This window comes from Leuciscus leuciscus (genome assembly GCF_965113295.1).
Source record: "Leuciscus leuciscus genome assembly, chromosome: 2".
In the NCBI taxonomy this organism is placed as follows: domain Eukaryota; kingdom Metazoa; phylum Chordata; class Actinopteri; order Cypriniformes; family Leuciscidae; genus Leuciscus; species Leuciscus leuciscus.
Genome location: NC_138726.1, coordinates 36,896,405 through 36,912,824, shown reverse-complemented (window position 1 = coordinate 36,912,824; position 16,420 = coordinate 36,896,405). Strand labels below are relative to the sequence as shown.

At 39.3% G+C, this 16,420-nt stretch overlaps 1 protein-coding gene across 1 annotated transcript; it reads left to right on the top strand.

Annotated features, from left to right (window-relative positions):
* The first annotated feature begins 362 nt into the window (after positions 1-362).
* On the top strand, positions 363-3,749 carry irx3a (iroquois homeobox 3a). Its single transcript, XM_082161167.1, has 4 exons — positions 363-818; positions 1,496-2,522; positions 3,016-3,082; positions 3,408-3,749. The coding sequence occupies exons 1-4, from the start codon at positions 606-608 to the stop codon at positions 3,460-3,462; spliced, it is 1,362 nt and encodes a 453-aa protein (XP_082017293.1). The 5' UTR covers positions 363-605; the 3' UTR covers positions 3,463-3,749.
* Positions 3,750-16,420: the final 12,671 nt, after the last annotated feature.

The window sequence follows — 16,420 nt, the reverse complement described above, 5'->3', positions numbered from 1 at the left end:
CTTCGTTTCACGTGGAAGAGACGCGAGGAAAATAAAGACACAAAAGATCTGCGGGAAGTTAATGACTCAACAAGAATAAAATATTTACCATTTTGTGGATGAGCAAAAATTTTGAGAAGTAACAAGAAATTGGAAGGGCTGAAGCGGCGAACAAATAACAAATGAAATGATTGGCGAGCCATAAAATGAGATCTGAAACTCATTCAAATAAGAGATGGCGACGTCAGAGGACTTTCTATCCAGACGGAGAGCAGGAGCGGAGCGAGAGAGGGGGAGACAGAGAGAGAGAGAGAGGGAGGAGAGAGAGGCGCTCTGTAAGTGGGGGTGAGACTTGAGAAATAGGAGGAGCTTCTGAACGACTAAAAATGTCAATCACAAAAAGGAGTTCCAATAATCTAAAGCAATCTGTAAGGACCTGACCTTAGTCCATTCAGATCAATAGGGAAGTAAGGGAGGAAAGCGCAATCGGATCGTTTACACTGGCTCTTTCGGAGGAAATATAGACTTCCCTGTCACTTTGTACTCACTGTAAAGTGGATATCGTGGTGCGCACCAAGAGGGCGATTCGCCGCTTTTTGTGACTTCAGTAGACTTTCTCCACAACAATGTCTTTCCCACAGCTGGGATATCAGTACATCCGACCCATATACCCGCAGGACAGGCAGGGGATAGGCAGTGCCCGAGCCGGGACAGACTCGAGCCCGTCCGGAGCGCTCTCTAATGTTCTCTCCACTATGTACGGATCACCTTTCGCTGCCGCACAAAGCTATGGAGCTTTTCTTCCTTATTCAAATGATCTGTCCATTTTCAACCAGCTGGTGAGTAATCCTTTAATTATCTTATGCTGTTTGTTCTTTCTCTTTCAAACTCAAATGTAGTAAACTTTTTTTCTTTTCTTTTTTATGTCACACAATCCTTTACTTCGGTTTTGTTTCAGTACCAATCATTACTGATGTTAGTTTTGCAAAACGGTGGTGAACTTTTTTTATTTTTTATCCCGTTTAGTAAATACAAAAAGAACTGAAAATATAGGCAAATGAATTAATCGATAGCTGTATTAAAACAAAAATAAGAGTAGAGTGTGTGCGCTTGTGATTTTAATAAATAACAATAGGCTCAATTATAGCTAAAATCGACAATTGTGACACGTCTTCAGAATGAAAGCAAATAACCTATGTAAAGCTTATACACACAGAGAATAAATATAAATAATATGTGGCTGCAAAATCTTGTACATTTATTTGGAATAATTTATATAAAGTATATAAAGTGCAAAGTAGCCTCAGTCGATTTAATTAATTAGGTCAAACAAATCTCAATCCTGGCTTTTATAGCTAATTGCTCGCATAGACTGAAAATCATTTACGTAGTTAATGTATTCAGCAACAATACATCAGGGAACTGCAACTGAGTACAAGAAAACGTAGTATGTGCCAGGCCAAGAATAATGATAGTGAAACGCATTAATGTTGGATCCGTGTTCTGTGTTTTTAAGGGCGCACAGTACGAACTGAAGGAAAGTCCGGGCGTCCAGCATCCTGGATTTGCTCACCATCATCCGGCTTTTTACCCATATGGTCAGTACCAGTTCGGAGACCCTTCCAGACCCAAAAATGCCACCAGGGAGAGCACCAGCACACTCAAGGCCTGGTTAAGCGAGCACCGGAAAAACCCGTACCCCACCAAAGGCGAGAAGATCATGCTGGCCATCATCACTAAGATGACCCTCACTCAAGTGTCCACCTGGTTCGCCAATGCCAGGAGGAGGCTAAAGAAGGAGAACAAGATGACCTGGGCCCCACGGAGTCGCACGGACGAAGACGGAAATGTTTACAACAGCGATCACGAGGGAGAGGACGGCGACAAACGCGAGGACGAGGAGGAAATCGATTTGGAGAATATTGACACGGAGAATATTGAGAATAAGGACGATTTAGACGAGCAGGACGAACTGCATTCTGATTTGAAACTGGACGGCAGGAGCGACTCCGAAATTTCGGACGGCTATGAGGATTTACAAGGACCGGAGCAAAGGTTGTTCAAAGCAATGGTGAAAGACGGTAAAGAGATTCACGGCGACCGCGCAGAGCATTTTCACCATCACAATCATCATCATCACAACCACAACAGTTTAGAACACGCCAACGGTGAGCCGGTCAAACTCAACCAGGCCATCATCAACTCTCCGCCCTCGGAAAACAACCCACCTCCAGCTCCAAAACCTAAGATCTGGTCTTTGGCAGAGACTGCCACAACTCCAGACAATCCACGAAAATCTCCTCTGATGAACGGGACTTCCGCTGCGTCCGCCACTCAGACCATCATAACTCCTCACAGACTCCTTTCGTGTCCCGTAGGGAAAATCCAGAGCTGGACAAATCGGGGTTTCACCGCACACCAGCTCGCTTTGCTGAACTCAAACCACTACTTAGGACTCAGTAACCAGGTTTCGGCGAATGGCCTTGCGCTGTACAGCAGACAAGCAGAGGACAGGAGTCAAAACTCCGAGTCCACAGTCACAGGTACATGTCACCCACACTGAGAAGCGCAGAGATGTGCAAATAATGCTTTTTATTGACACCGTTAAGACTGTACTAACAGACTGGAAACGCACCATTCTTATTCTTCCCTAAATCCATTTTCATTTGATCACTACTGTGAAAAATTCAAGTGAAAAGAATTAATTACACTTGAAATGCAATTGTCTAGTGGAGAGTACTTATCTGATATATATATTGTTTTGTCTTTTATTTTGTCCTGTTCAAATACTGAAAAAAGTCTGTTCACTTGAATTTGTGGGGAAAGTATTTAGGTTGCCTTTTGAAAAGGTGTATTAGTGTGGGCGAATTTTAATATTTCTAGGCCGCAAACTTTTCTCAACAACTGGCTGTAAGATGTTTTTAAAAAGACTCTGCTTTTTAAAATAATAATAATGAAAACATCAGTAATAAATTTGCATTTACATTGATTTTTTTTTTCCTTTTCTTGTTGTTGTTATTGGTTTTATTATTTCAGAAAGATCTAGTGCCTTGGAATCAGAGAAAAAGTTGCTAAAAACAGCCTTCTATCCTGTTCAAAGACGGTAAGAGCAGAGATCTTATTATCTGTCCATGACTTTAATTTAGCGAGATTCTTTTTTAATTGTTATTGTTAATTTGCATTTGAGTATCACATAATGTTAATGCATGACTTCTAGTCACGCGCTCGGGTACTGGTATAGGCTACCGTGGTTTAAACATGATTTATATATTGTGCTTGTGCAATAATAAAACCAGATGTCAAACCAATAAATCTCCAGTGCGTCGATGGCATATTTCAGAATGTTGATTTCAAAAACGTTGTTGCTTGCAGATTTAGTTTTGTGTTGGCCCCGTGTTTTTTCATGCTTCCCTTCTATATCCCCATAGGCCCCAGAACCAACTCGAAGCTGCCATGGTATTATCCGCCCTCTCGTCCTCGTAGTCTTTTCTCTCCTTTTTGTTTACTTCCCATTTTAACCTGTGTAAGGAATGTAAAATAAAAATAACTCACTTCTGTATACTTACATTGTAAGCATGTCCTGTGTACAATGGCTGATGTTAATGCTGTCAGGCCAAGTAGTCTGTGAGTCCCATTTTCTTTTGTAAGCTCTGTGAGGATTTGATGTTGAAATGTTTTGTATATAACGTAAAGAAAATGTATATACTTGTGATCCGAAATTGTACAAGAAAGTCTATATTTTGGCTAATAAATGAACCGCTGCAACTTTACCGTCACTTTTTCCTTTTTCTTTGAAAACAATGGGGTGTTAATATTTTAAATGATATTAGAAATGTCATGTTGTAAGCTTTTCTGTGCGGAAACGGTTTCAGTGTGTGTTTTGAAAGGCATGGGAAACGTTAACTCGAGGTTATGAGGTTTGAAACGGAGGATTTGAAGTATTTTCCTATTTCAGCGACTTAACTGTAATTAGCTCCTTCTTGAATCGCGCATTTGGATATTAATGGATGGGGATTATCCCCACCGAGGCGGAACAGCCAATATGAAATGAATAATTATTTCATTTTTATTGGGTTGAAATAGCATACAACTCAATTTCACTGTAATGAGAATTGAATATTTTCCTCTTTGAAGAGGAAAGTCACACAAAAAAGTTAAACGCTTTCCTCTGTGCAGATGGTTAATGTAATCTCGACTATTTATAATTTTCGAGATTCTGCTTTTTAAAAATGTAATGAATTCTAATCAGACATTGATGTTGTGCTGCCTGCCATATGCCTCCGATACTGTGCGAAATTATTTATTTATGTGCGTTTTCCCTCTTGAAGATGATTTGCATGGCAGCAGCTTTGTTTAAGGGTTTCCAAAGTTGGGAGAAATTTAGAGTTGGAGCTCCCTCTACAGTCCACTCTGAACGGCCTTTACATGGATTTAGCCATTTTGACCATAATCTATCATTTATGTCATTTATTCGAGAAAGTTGACCATGGGCATTTTGGGATCCTTCGTTCTTTTTGTGAAATTTGCTGGGAGCTTATGAGCAGAGTGTTAAGCAATGTAAGGCTAGCAATTTCCCAATGAGAAAAGTGCCTGGTGGAATATTATGACACACTTTAGACAAAATGACATCACTGAATTTGAAGACCACATTCAGCGCAGCTAAATACATGATAAATAATGGCGAAATAATTATTAGCGTAGGTTTAAATGTTAAATTTAATTTCCGCGTCTCAAAGACAGAAAAAAAAAAAAATCAAATAATCAGAAAAGAACAGTAGGCTAGCCTATATTTTCAGGAATCAAAATTAAAATAGGCTACAAAAACCTCTTGAAATGCACACTAGGCCTACTTGCATTAAAATAATATTATACATTTAGAATGAAACAATCACACACACCACTAAGACATAAAATAATGACAATGTTTAAGAATAATTAAAATAAATAAAATGATCGCAATGTTTAACCTGTCACATTACCGATGCTTTATTGACACGGAGCACAAATTCTCCCAGCATGGTCAACTGGTAGGCCTACGGTCTGTATACTGTGCCTCTCTTATAGAACTACAATGCACTGCAGCCTAATAACCTAGAGGCAAGAAAACAGATCTGTCTTGCACTAATAAAATACAATTGCTCGTGTCCGCTATTTTGTTTTTATATCAGCCTATTCAATCAGCCAATCTCTCCGAGATTCCGTTCAAAGTAAGAGCTGGCTATGAATATTCATAAAACGCTGTGTGACGTTTGTGTCACTGATTGATGTAATCATCGTTCTGGCGCTCACTCGGAAGAGCGCCACCAGCTAGAGCGCAGCAAGTGACACCGCGCGCGAGTGACCAACATTCTCCAATCAGTGCTGACCCTCTCACGCGCACCGTGCAGGTCAAGAGGGAGAGCGCGAGGCCAGTGGCAAACAAGCTTGCAGAGACTTGCGTGCATTTTGAACTTCATCAGATCGAGGACGCATATTAGGCTACACACTGATTGCTATAACAAAAACTACAATAAAAATATATAATCGTTTTAATATTAAGCTAACACTAAATAAATTAAACATTAAGATGTTGTAAGACATTTTGTTTAAACGTCTGTATGCCACTTTTTTCTTTTTAAAATGAACATGGTTTAGAAATGTAGGTCTACTACCTAGCCTATACCCGAATATAGTGTAGAGCAAAATATTCTGATAAAACCCTATAGGCTACCAGTAAAATATCGAAATTTTAAATTGTATACTCTAATTTGTTGTGGTAATCAAATGTAGGCTACTTCTTCAAAATAATTATATATATATATATTCATGTAGAAAAAAAAATACTTTTATGTTGCCTATATATACAATTTCTTTCATTAGCAAAATATAACAGAATCAGCGTTAGATCGACAATAGAGACTTAATCATATATATATATAATTATTATAATTTTTTCCAGCAGAAATCACCCGCCTTTTACAGTGAAAAGCCCGTTCAGGGCTGTCATAAATATTGATGCTTGTTTAGTGTGTATTCTGCGCATATTAGGCGCTGAGGGACCTGGGCCACTCTTGATCATTAAAATCCATTTGAAATGCTCCTGCAAATATGACACTGGGCTTCTCGGCGTCTCTGATCATCGCATGAAATTAAGGATTAAAATGCCTCGCCAGAAACAAAGTAATCACCGATACCGATGTCGCCATACGTGTCCAACCGCTTTCTTTCTCAACTTAGCAAATAGAGAGCATTAATGAACATTTTGCTCTGAGCTACGCGGAGGACATTCCGACTGGGGCTGTTAGTGTCACTCATTTATTCAGTTAAGTGGATGTCCTTGTGGCTAATGAGCAATAATCAACAGTGACTCCTCTTTTTATTCCAACGCTTCCAGCAACTGGAGCCCTTTCCCCCCGCGTATAGCCTACACAATATATTAATTAGCAGAAATTGCTAACAAGAAACATAATATTATATATATATAAATTATTATTATGTAATGTTGCTCTAGATAACATTAAAGATGCATAAATTGTTAACATTTTACTTTTACCTAGTAAATAAATAAATAAAATTAAACAGAAATTTAAAACAATTGCAATTAACAATTATTTAATTTAATTATTTAACAATAGTTTTAAACTGTCTGAATAATTAGGCATTTAAGTTTAGCTTTCAACTTGCTCCAAAGGTGATGTTGCTGCTAAAGCTTTACAAACAGACATAAGCACAATGTGAATGTACTCACACACACAACCCTTATATATATATATATATATATATATATATATATATATATATACATACACATACATACATACATACACACACACACACACACACACACACACACACATATATATATAATATATATATATATATATATATATATATATATATATATATATATAAGGAGATTGAGTAGGTTGGATGGGATAATGTCATAAATGTGCATAAATACATACATAACCTGTCCTTTTGAGCACAGCAGAACTGCAGCATCTGTGGGAAATTCAGCACCATTGACACTCTCCAAATAAATGGCAATTCAGTCTATTAGCCACCACTAACCCATTATATCTCCAAGTATCATTCTCCCTCTACATCAATGACAGAGCTACATAGCTGTACCACTCACTGTGAGGAATGCTTTGTTAAATACCAATTTGGTTGGGGGAAAGCGATGAAACACAGTGGAATCAAAGGCAAATCTAATCTATCTTTCTGATTTGCCATTGATGCCGAGAGGGAGGACAGACAGGGCTAAACCTTTTAGAGAAAACCAGCCAATGGAGTCATCAGCAGGCTTCTGCATGAATGGACAGGACCGAAGGAGGACATGAAGACCAGAGTGGGCTGCAGAAGGGGCCAGAGTCAGGCTGTGAAAGAGAGGACCAGCCCTGTGCCGTGCCCCTGTCCACCCCTCTCTGTCAGTGTGCTCTGTGGCGACGATGTCCCACCACACCCCATCCCTGCACTGAGCAGGACAAATGTCAGCGCTATTGTAACCCTGCAGAAGCTTTGAAGAGCCCTGTTCTCTTTGTGGAGGTCACTAATCCTTTTATGAGGCACTGCTGATTGTTAGCTTGGCAAACACATACATACACACAGCTCAGAGCTCTCTCTCTCTCTCTCTCTTTCTCTCTCTCTCGCTCTCTCTCTCTCTCTCTCTCACACACACACACACACACACACACACACACACACACACACACACACAGCAGAGTGTGTAGAATTATTATAATTTTTTTCTCAGACATGGCTGACGTGTTTAGATGACCTGTAAGGCTATAGAAGAAAACAGTAAAAGCATAGAGGACACATGTTCCACACTGTCACTGTGCATGAGGTTACAGGCCATCTGAACACTTCTGCTGCCTCAGAGAAGAGATAACCATATTTACACCCCCAAATCTTGTTTTACACACACAAATACAAAAAGCACCAGCCTCCAGTGTCTGGTATGCTAAAGCCAGGATTAGTTTTATGATATAAAAAAAAAAAAAAAAAAACTTCAACATCTTCAGAACCACTGAGTTGTTTGTGCCTCACAGAGAGGCAAATTTACGAAGGCGTTCACCATCTGAGCTGAACAGTAATGGCATGTCAAATGTAGGAAATGTGATTGGGACACTATGAAAACAGCAACCGAATGCACAGCGATGAAGGTGCAGGGGGGGGGGGGGGTATTTGTCAGTTGATTCTTTCTCTGGCAGGTCCGGGGACAAAAGAACGAGAGAGTGACACTCTGTAGGACAGGAGGCGGGGCTGTGGAGAGCGCTAATTTCATGCCCTTTGTTGACAGAGGTTAGAGAGAGGAATTCTTTCACTCCATCTGAAAGACAACAAGTGGGGCAGAGGGTTATGGGTGTAAAAGGAAGAGGACGGAGAAAGAAAGGGAGAGAGAAAGACAGAAAGGTGGTGAGAGCCTTTACCGTTCAGCCATCTGAAAGATTGTGCCTTTCTCAGCCTCCTCAGCTATTATGGCCGAGTTACAGGGCAATTATGGAAATGTTTCTTTGAAGCAGAGTACTGCACTTTTTTTTCTCCTCCCCCCAAAGAAGTCTCAAGAGAAGTCTCCATCCCTCTCTCCTCGCCTCTGCCCGGACATGGCTCCGTCTCCCCCTGCATTTGCTCCCCTTTCTCCATAGCATGAAAAAGGGGCTGCCTTGGTGAATGTGATCTGAATGGAGCGACTGAACTGTAAAGGTTAAACTACAAAGGGATCACACCAGTGCCAGGCTTGAAAAAATCAACTTTTTTATGATCACTGAAAGAGTTCTTTTAAAAGATGATTTACTAGATACATGACTGACATCTAAAACATTTTTTTGTATCATTAAAGGAATATTCAAATAGTGTAGGCCTACAGGTTAAGGTTTTTGGCAGTACCACAAAATAAATAAACAAATAAATAATCTCGACTAGACTTGACGCTTGTTTTTCTTATAATGGAAGGAAATGGGGCCAATTCTTTGGAAGATTTAAAAGCAGAAATGTGAAGCTTATAATTTTATAAAAACACATTAATTCTTTCTTTACAACTTGTGTATTATTTGAACTGTGCAGATGTTAAAATAAAATAAAAATTAGTGTCATTTTAGGGTTTATGGTTTATTAAAATTGGATATAACTACAGAAAAGGTTAGTAAGCAATTCTTAACACTAAAATCCTGTTAACACGCTGATTGCCCCCATTCACTTTCACTGTAAGTGCTTCAATGTAACCTAGATTTTTGCTTTTTTAAAGAAAAGTGGAGACAACTCAAAATAAATTTTTGTGGTAATGACCACAAAAATGTCAAAAAATTGGCGATAGAGCATAAGTAGCCTAGGATTGAACCCGGAATATTCCTTTTACAACATAACATTTCGATACAAATCTCAAACACAAGAATAAGGATAGATCTCGTTTTCCAATGAAAGGAGAGGGAGAAAGAAAGAGAGAGGAATCCCCTGCTTTCCCCTTGTACATCAGTCAGCGGTGTAGTACAGAATTTCTCCTCACAGTGTGAACTCATAAGACAGCTTCTGCGCCCCTGTGAAAGCAATGACATCATGACTGAGACGGGAGTGTCACCTGACCTGTTCAACAGATTCTGGACTGCTTCCCTTATCAATACTGTGGGGTCCCAGAGTCAGATTCAACTCTGCAAATCAAACGCCTCGAGTCACATTATGTGAATTCCACTCAAGCCTCGTCTTGACAACAGATATATGGCTAATGTTTTCCCTATATAATTATAGATCATATATTTACCAGCTCAGGTATTGATCGTGAGAGTGGCTAAGGGCTTCTTTGGACTGGCTGCGGTGGAAGGAAAGACTTCATAAATTCTTCTTTTCTCGGAGCTCTGTCAAACAAGTTGTGCTGTGCGTTTCGCATGAATACATTAGCAGAGCTCGGCTGATTGATTGAGAGAGCAGGGAAAGAAAGAGTGCACCAATGAACTTGCTCTCTCAACAAGATTAATAGGGTTTATTAAATACTCTCGTGTCCGTTTTCATAATGGCGATGCAACGGGAGGCCAGAAAGTTCAGCTGCGGTTTGTACTCCACTGTGCTTTTATCTACGCTATAATCGGATGGAAAGTAAGTTCATTTACTTTACAATTTAAGTTCATATTCAGTCTGAACTGAGTTTTCAGTCAGTCTTTTTTAACATTTAAAATGTCAGACTGAAATGGTTCCAGTCCGGTTTGTGCAAATCCAGATCTAGGTAATGTGACTGTAGCATTAATAATCAAACTACAATTGGCCTTGCTCCAAAAGACAGAGACTTGAGGTTTAATCCTTCAAATATTCAATTGCAAACTATGCCATGTTAAACTTAGACGAATATGTAGACTAACTGTAACACTGTTGCTTGATTATAACTGCAAATGTAAACATGCTGGAGTTCACGAGAAAAAAAAAAGTATGATATAAGCGTGAGTGTATAGAAGAAGAAGAGTGTTTATGTGTGTGTGTTTTAAAGGCCGTCAAATGAACAGCAAAGAGCACTCCATTCTTCCTCACTTCTCTTTGTGCTAACATATAAACTTCTTGTCACCATGACATCTCTCTCCCTAATAATGCTATTGCCATGCAAATTAGATAGAATGTGTTTGTGTGAGCGTGTCTTCCAAATACGGGCGAGAGGGGACCTCTATTGGACCAGAGACAAAGGGTTTGTTTTTTTGTCCTTTGCTGGGCACAATAAGCTCTGGAATTTGTGTGTGTGTGTGTTGTCAGAGCTTGTGCATTCTACACAAACTAATTCTTTTCTGGAATTCTTTTCGTCCCCCTCTTCCTGGATAGACAGGAAGTAGGAAGTAGGGGGCTCCAGGGAGGCAGAAAAAAAGCCCATGCTCGATCAATCCAGTCAGGCCCAAACGCACACCCTTCCACCCCTTGCCAAGTGTGTGCACAGTGTAGGCAAGCAGAGCCGCCTCCTCTGTTGTAATGCTAAATCAGCATCACTCACTGGAACTGTAAGCTCTTTCACACAGACGCACACACACCATTTCTTCCCTTCTCTGCGCTTCCTATAGCACAAAAGCTTGTGTATTTTTGAAAGACTGCAGAGATGGCCTCTCAGCGGGATGCGGGACTAAATAACAGCAGGGAGAGCGTGACATCCAGAAGCGTAACAACCGAAGGACAAGTCTCTCAAGGAAAAGTTGATTTATCTGTGTTTTCAGGCAGACAGGCAGTTTTATTTGCCTCCGATGTAAGTGTCGATAATCTGCTTTACGACTAAATAATTCTCGCTATTATTTTGCTCCTCCAGAAGATGAGAGGAAAGACTGACAGTGTCCTTCTTGTGTGAGAGAGCTGTGCGAGCATGTCGAATGCCATTTCACCGGCAGCGGAGAGCCGAATAATTAGCGCTAATAGTGTATATAGCATGGAAAAATCCCCAGAGCTTTATTTGGATCTATTTCTGTGTCTCCCTCTCCGAATCCACGCCGTTTGCTAATGAAATATACATTGGGTGAACTTTGACCTTTGCTGTGGGGCTGAAGGTCATCTGGCTCTTTTACATACACAGATGAGCTCGTCTTCCGGAAACGATAAGAATAACAGTGGGGATGTGCGCGGGGCAGAGAGTTAAAACAACAGCTGAGATGACAATTAATTGGCTGAAAGGCATGTAACTGTCATCCATTTCTCCTGGTCTGGTCTTCTCTTCTCTGTCTCTCTCATCTCTACACTACATACACACACAAACACACACACACACACACACACACACACACACACACACACAGGCATACCGCTGACACCTATCAAATGTTTCTCGGGGTTCATCGGCGGGCCATCCCAGAAGTTTGTAATTGCTCAGAGTGGCATTCTGATATGAGTTACACAAAGCCAAACAAAGATTGTGAATAGAGAAATAAATATTTAAGAAATCAATTACAAACATATGCAACCCAACCACAGTTCTGGCAAATCCGAGCTCGCTGCATTCCTGACTCTGCTAACTGCGCTCTGGAGCCTGCTGGATCCTGCGAGAACTATGGATAGAACAGAAACAGGGGCATTGGAGGTATTTCTCTCGGTTTCTCTTCTTTTTAAAGAACACTTTCAAGCGATTGCTTTATGAGATCCTGAGCGTTTCCACAGTCAAATCTTAAACTATTAAAGGTTTGGGGCATTAGAGAGAATATTTATGGTGAAAACAGATTAGGGCGTATAGGGATGGGGGAATTGATCTTTCATTCAAAAGAATTACTTTAATTAGAGTGCATCTTAAGGTATCAAAAAATAAGAAGCAATAAGTAGAAGAAGAAGAAGAAGAAACAAACGGTTGATGTTAGCAAATAGTTATGTAGTATAGGGAGTTGAATCTATTTAAACAAAAAAAAAACTCATTCAGGCAGACAAAATGCTAACAAGAGCTTATGGCAGAAACATCATCTGGAATTATTTCACTTCACTAAATAAAGCTAAATGTGACACATTTTTTATTTTTATTTTTAAATGAAAAATGTCCTGCAATTGCATTTAAAAAAAGCTCATAAACAAGTCTGATAATTTGTATTAAGTTTAGATATATGGCTATACATTAATTCAATCAACTTTCCATTTAACAGAGGTATCTGCGCAATACTAGTCTGAGAGTTCAGTACAACTCGAGTTAAATCGACTGCATTTGTGGCATAATGTTGATTTTAAAAAGCAAAAATCTGGAGTTAATCTTTAAATGTTAATATAATCACTGTTTCAAAAGTATAGCCACAAGATGTAAACAATATGTGTGCAAAATTATTTTAGTATGAAGAAATTGCTTACTATCCATTTTTGTGTGAATTTGCAATCCAAATGTACAACTTTGTTGCCACAACATCACAAAATATGTAAAAATCATGATTTATACAACTTTACAGCTCAAATAATACAGGTTTAAGAGAAAAAAATGTATGTGCTTCTATAAAGTTATCAGTTTCATATTTCAGCCCAATTCACTTCCATTCTATGAAATACAGTATTCACACCATAACATTTTTATTTTTTAAGTTGCATTTACTTGTTTGTTTGTGCTAACCAACATTTTGCTACAAATGCTGTTAACTTGCACTGAACAAAGAATATTCCTTTAATTGTACTTGCTATCCGATCAAAAAGAATACAAGAATGTTGATGGATAAGTGTGAAGCATTATTATACCGTAGGTTCTAATAATAATTAAAAAGATGATGCTTGTAGACATCCTACATAGGGTATAGACATCTTACTGCATCTGTTCCACTTAAAGCTAATGCTCAGTCTGTGTGTGCGTGGGCATGTTTAATAGTCCACCAAAGGCTGATTCATAATTTTCTGCAGTGTTTGATCTTGTGAGCTTTAAATTTGTTAATGTCTGCTTGGCAGAGAAGTATTTGGTGGTAGGTGTGAAACGTGTGTGTGTCATATAGGTTCTTTCTCCAATCCAATCAACACTTAGTAGGCACACAGCTGGCAGACAGCTGGCCATTTGCTCAAACACACACAGGCACGCACGACAAGCTTTGTAAAAGAATATTATCCAACCAGTTAAGATTTGGGGGGGGGGGGTCGTTACAAGAAACGTGGGCTTAAGGCGAGGAAATAACATGCACCAGACAGGAGGAGATCTATCAGTAATAGACAGGTGCTCAGTCATCAGAAAAACACACCCACACTCAAATGTAATGGAAAGATTTCATTAAGAGCTGCTAACCACACCCGGTCTCTCCTCTCTTTCTCAGACTATTCTAAGCTCTCCACAAGCGGTCCGACCAAACCAGACAGCACAGTCTATCCACACCATCTATATCAGGCCACTTACAATGAGCTGCTTTACACAAGCCATTTAACCAGGGCAGCAGAAGTGCCCGTGATATTTTGGGCTTCTTGGCTTTGGATAATAAGGTTCATACACCGACTTAATCATTGTTGGCCTAAGTTTAATACGTTTTATAGTAAGCAATTATTTTAAACAATAAAGATGTTATCTAATATAAGGAGAGATGAAAACATGACATCAGATCTACTTTTCAGGAAAGTAATACATGTTTTAAAAAAAATCATGAAACCAGCTGGTTTAAACTGGTCTCATCTAGATAAGAATGGACTCCCAGCTGGTGTTCCGTTGGGTGGCCAGCTGGTCTCTCAGCCTGACCAGCTGAAAAGTGGCCAAAACTACCTAAAACCATCAGACAGACCAGCTTGACCAAGTTTGAAGACCAGCAAACCTGTTTAGACTGGTTTAAGATGGCTTCTTTTTTTTTAATTTTTTATCAGGCTTCTCCTGTTAACGTCTCACAGATCAGAAAAGCGTGTCAAACACTGTAGGCATTTGTACATTCAAGCTCTACATGACTAATTAATTCACCCGGGAGTGAAATAATGGTCTAATGGCATGAATTATTGACCGTTTGTGAGTGAAATATGTAGCATATTTGTAAAAGTTTGTATTCTATCATTAATACGCAACGCCCAGTATACGCAGAGCCTTGATGCAAGTACTAATTTAATGTGTACCAGTGTAAATGGTCACAGTTTCTCACTCACTGGCTCAGGAGATGCAGGAATACTCAAGTTACCTGTAGAGCGTCCAGCGTGAAATCTAGTGAGGTCATCTGTCCCACAAGCCTCTGTTACGCAGACAGGGAACCTGAGCACACCATGCTGCAGTCAGACAGCACAGAAACCTGAAGACCAGGCTGGTGTCTGCTTACTAACACTCACGAGCAGGCAGTGGTGGGCACACAGTCAGTACAGCACATTACCGATTTGCCACAGGAAAAAGAACATGGAGTCAGTTTAACATAAATAGATGCAATCTCAAGAAGTCCTCCCAAAACTCCCCATGACAGCCTAGTGTCTGCAGTGTGTACGTATGTGTCTCTGTGCCTGTCACATATCAATTTCAGAGTTAAAAAAAATCTTAAATAGATTATTAAAAAATAATTACACAAAAAAGAAAAAGATTTTTTTTTTAATCAAAGTTAACATAAGTTAACAATATTAATTAACACATTTAAAGGAGAACTCTGTAACTCTAGCGAACTCTAGTCACTTCTTCGCTGATTTTCCCTTTTGTTGTCGCATGTTTTCCCCACGAGCTCCCCCTACAGCTGTGGGGGGGCGTATATTTCACAACACAGTCGTAAAAAACTCACTTGCGGCGGCCTCCTCCCCCTCTCTACCACTGCTCATGTGCGTTTGTTTTGATCGGAGCAAGCCAACTGTATCGCGTGGAGCTATGTCTACCGAGGTGAGTAATCTGGTAATACATCATACATGCGTGTGTGTTTATGTCGAATTGCCGTAAAGCAATTTGTGTTTCGCGCTCGTTCTCGTTCTAGTTCTCGCTTCTCACGAGACTTCCAATTTCACTTTGCCGGGACGGCAGTGCGCAAGTTGCAAGGTTGGTTTTCCGCCTGGGAACGCTGGGGGGAGCGGGGAAAGTCACCAATATCACCAGAACAGGTTGTTTAACCATCCAAATGATTTCTAGACAGTTTTATTAAGTTAAAAAAGTTACCAAGTTCTCCTTTAAAGAACTGTATATTATCGTTTCATTTTGCTCTCCAACTGGTTGGAAATCATGGTATTAAATCACAATTATGTTATTCTATTGACAGCTCAAGTTTTAAACAGTAAGAAAAAAACAAAAAACAAGTCTAGTTTTTATTTTAAAAGCTTATCACTATACCGTTCAAAAGTTAGTTAATAAAATAATACTTTTATTCAACAAGGATACATTAAATTGATTCAAAATGGCATTAAGGACTTTTATATTGTTAATTATTTTTTTATTTTTTTAAATAAATGCTTTTCTTTTGAACTTATAATAATAATAATAATAATAATAGTTAATAATTAGCTTTGGCCTTGGTACAATAATAATTTTGGAACATGTTGTCTTTATAATTTGATGTTTAAAACTTCACTTGCAAGCAATCATTAGACTTTTGGGGTCCATATCAAAAGGGGTGAACCCATGATCTATGCTTTGAGCAATACATGAAAGCCTCTACAAAACAAGCACCACATATTAAACTGTTCAACTCACTGCACTTTTGTATATACAAATAAGATAATTGCACATTTGTATTAGTGAGCAAAGTAGAAAAACCACATTGCAACTAGTCTTGATAGACATATAAGAGACCCACACTGTTTGGGTCAGAAGAGGGAAACCAGATGATAGGGGCTTCAGTCTGTTTTCATAGACTGTATTCTTCTAGAGGGGTGAACCCAAGTTTACATTGTGAGTGTATTTTTAAACTAGAGGCCTGCATGTGGGGCTACAAATTAAAGGGCGAGCTGGAGACCAGTATAATCTCCTGATACCTTCGTTTTCAGCACATTTAAATGGCTAAATAAACAACGGCGTCGTCATATCAAACACAACCCCTAACCAGAGTGTGTTCTGTGGGATTGGTTAAACAAATGAAAAGCGTGCACTGTAAACAGATTCGCTTTTGCTTTGCTTTTTTCTCTCTCC

Excerpts from the sequence above, each read along its gene's own strand:
- irx3a (XM_082161167.1), top strand. The coding sequence starts at position 606 with ATGTCTTTCCCACAGCTGGGATATCAGTACATCCGACCCATATACCCG. Across the intron at positions 819-1,495 it reads TGTCCATTTTCAACCAGCTG|GGCGCACAGTACGAACTGAA; the intron begins GTGAGTAATCCT and ends TGTGTTTTTAAG. Across the intron at positions 2,523-3,015 it reads CTCCGAGTCCACAGTCACAG|AAAGATCTAGTGCCTTGGAA; the intron begins GTACATGTCACC and ends TTATTATTTCAG.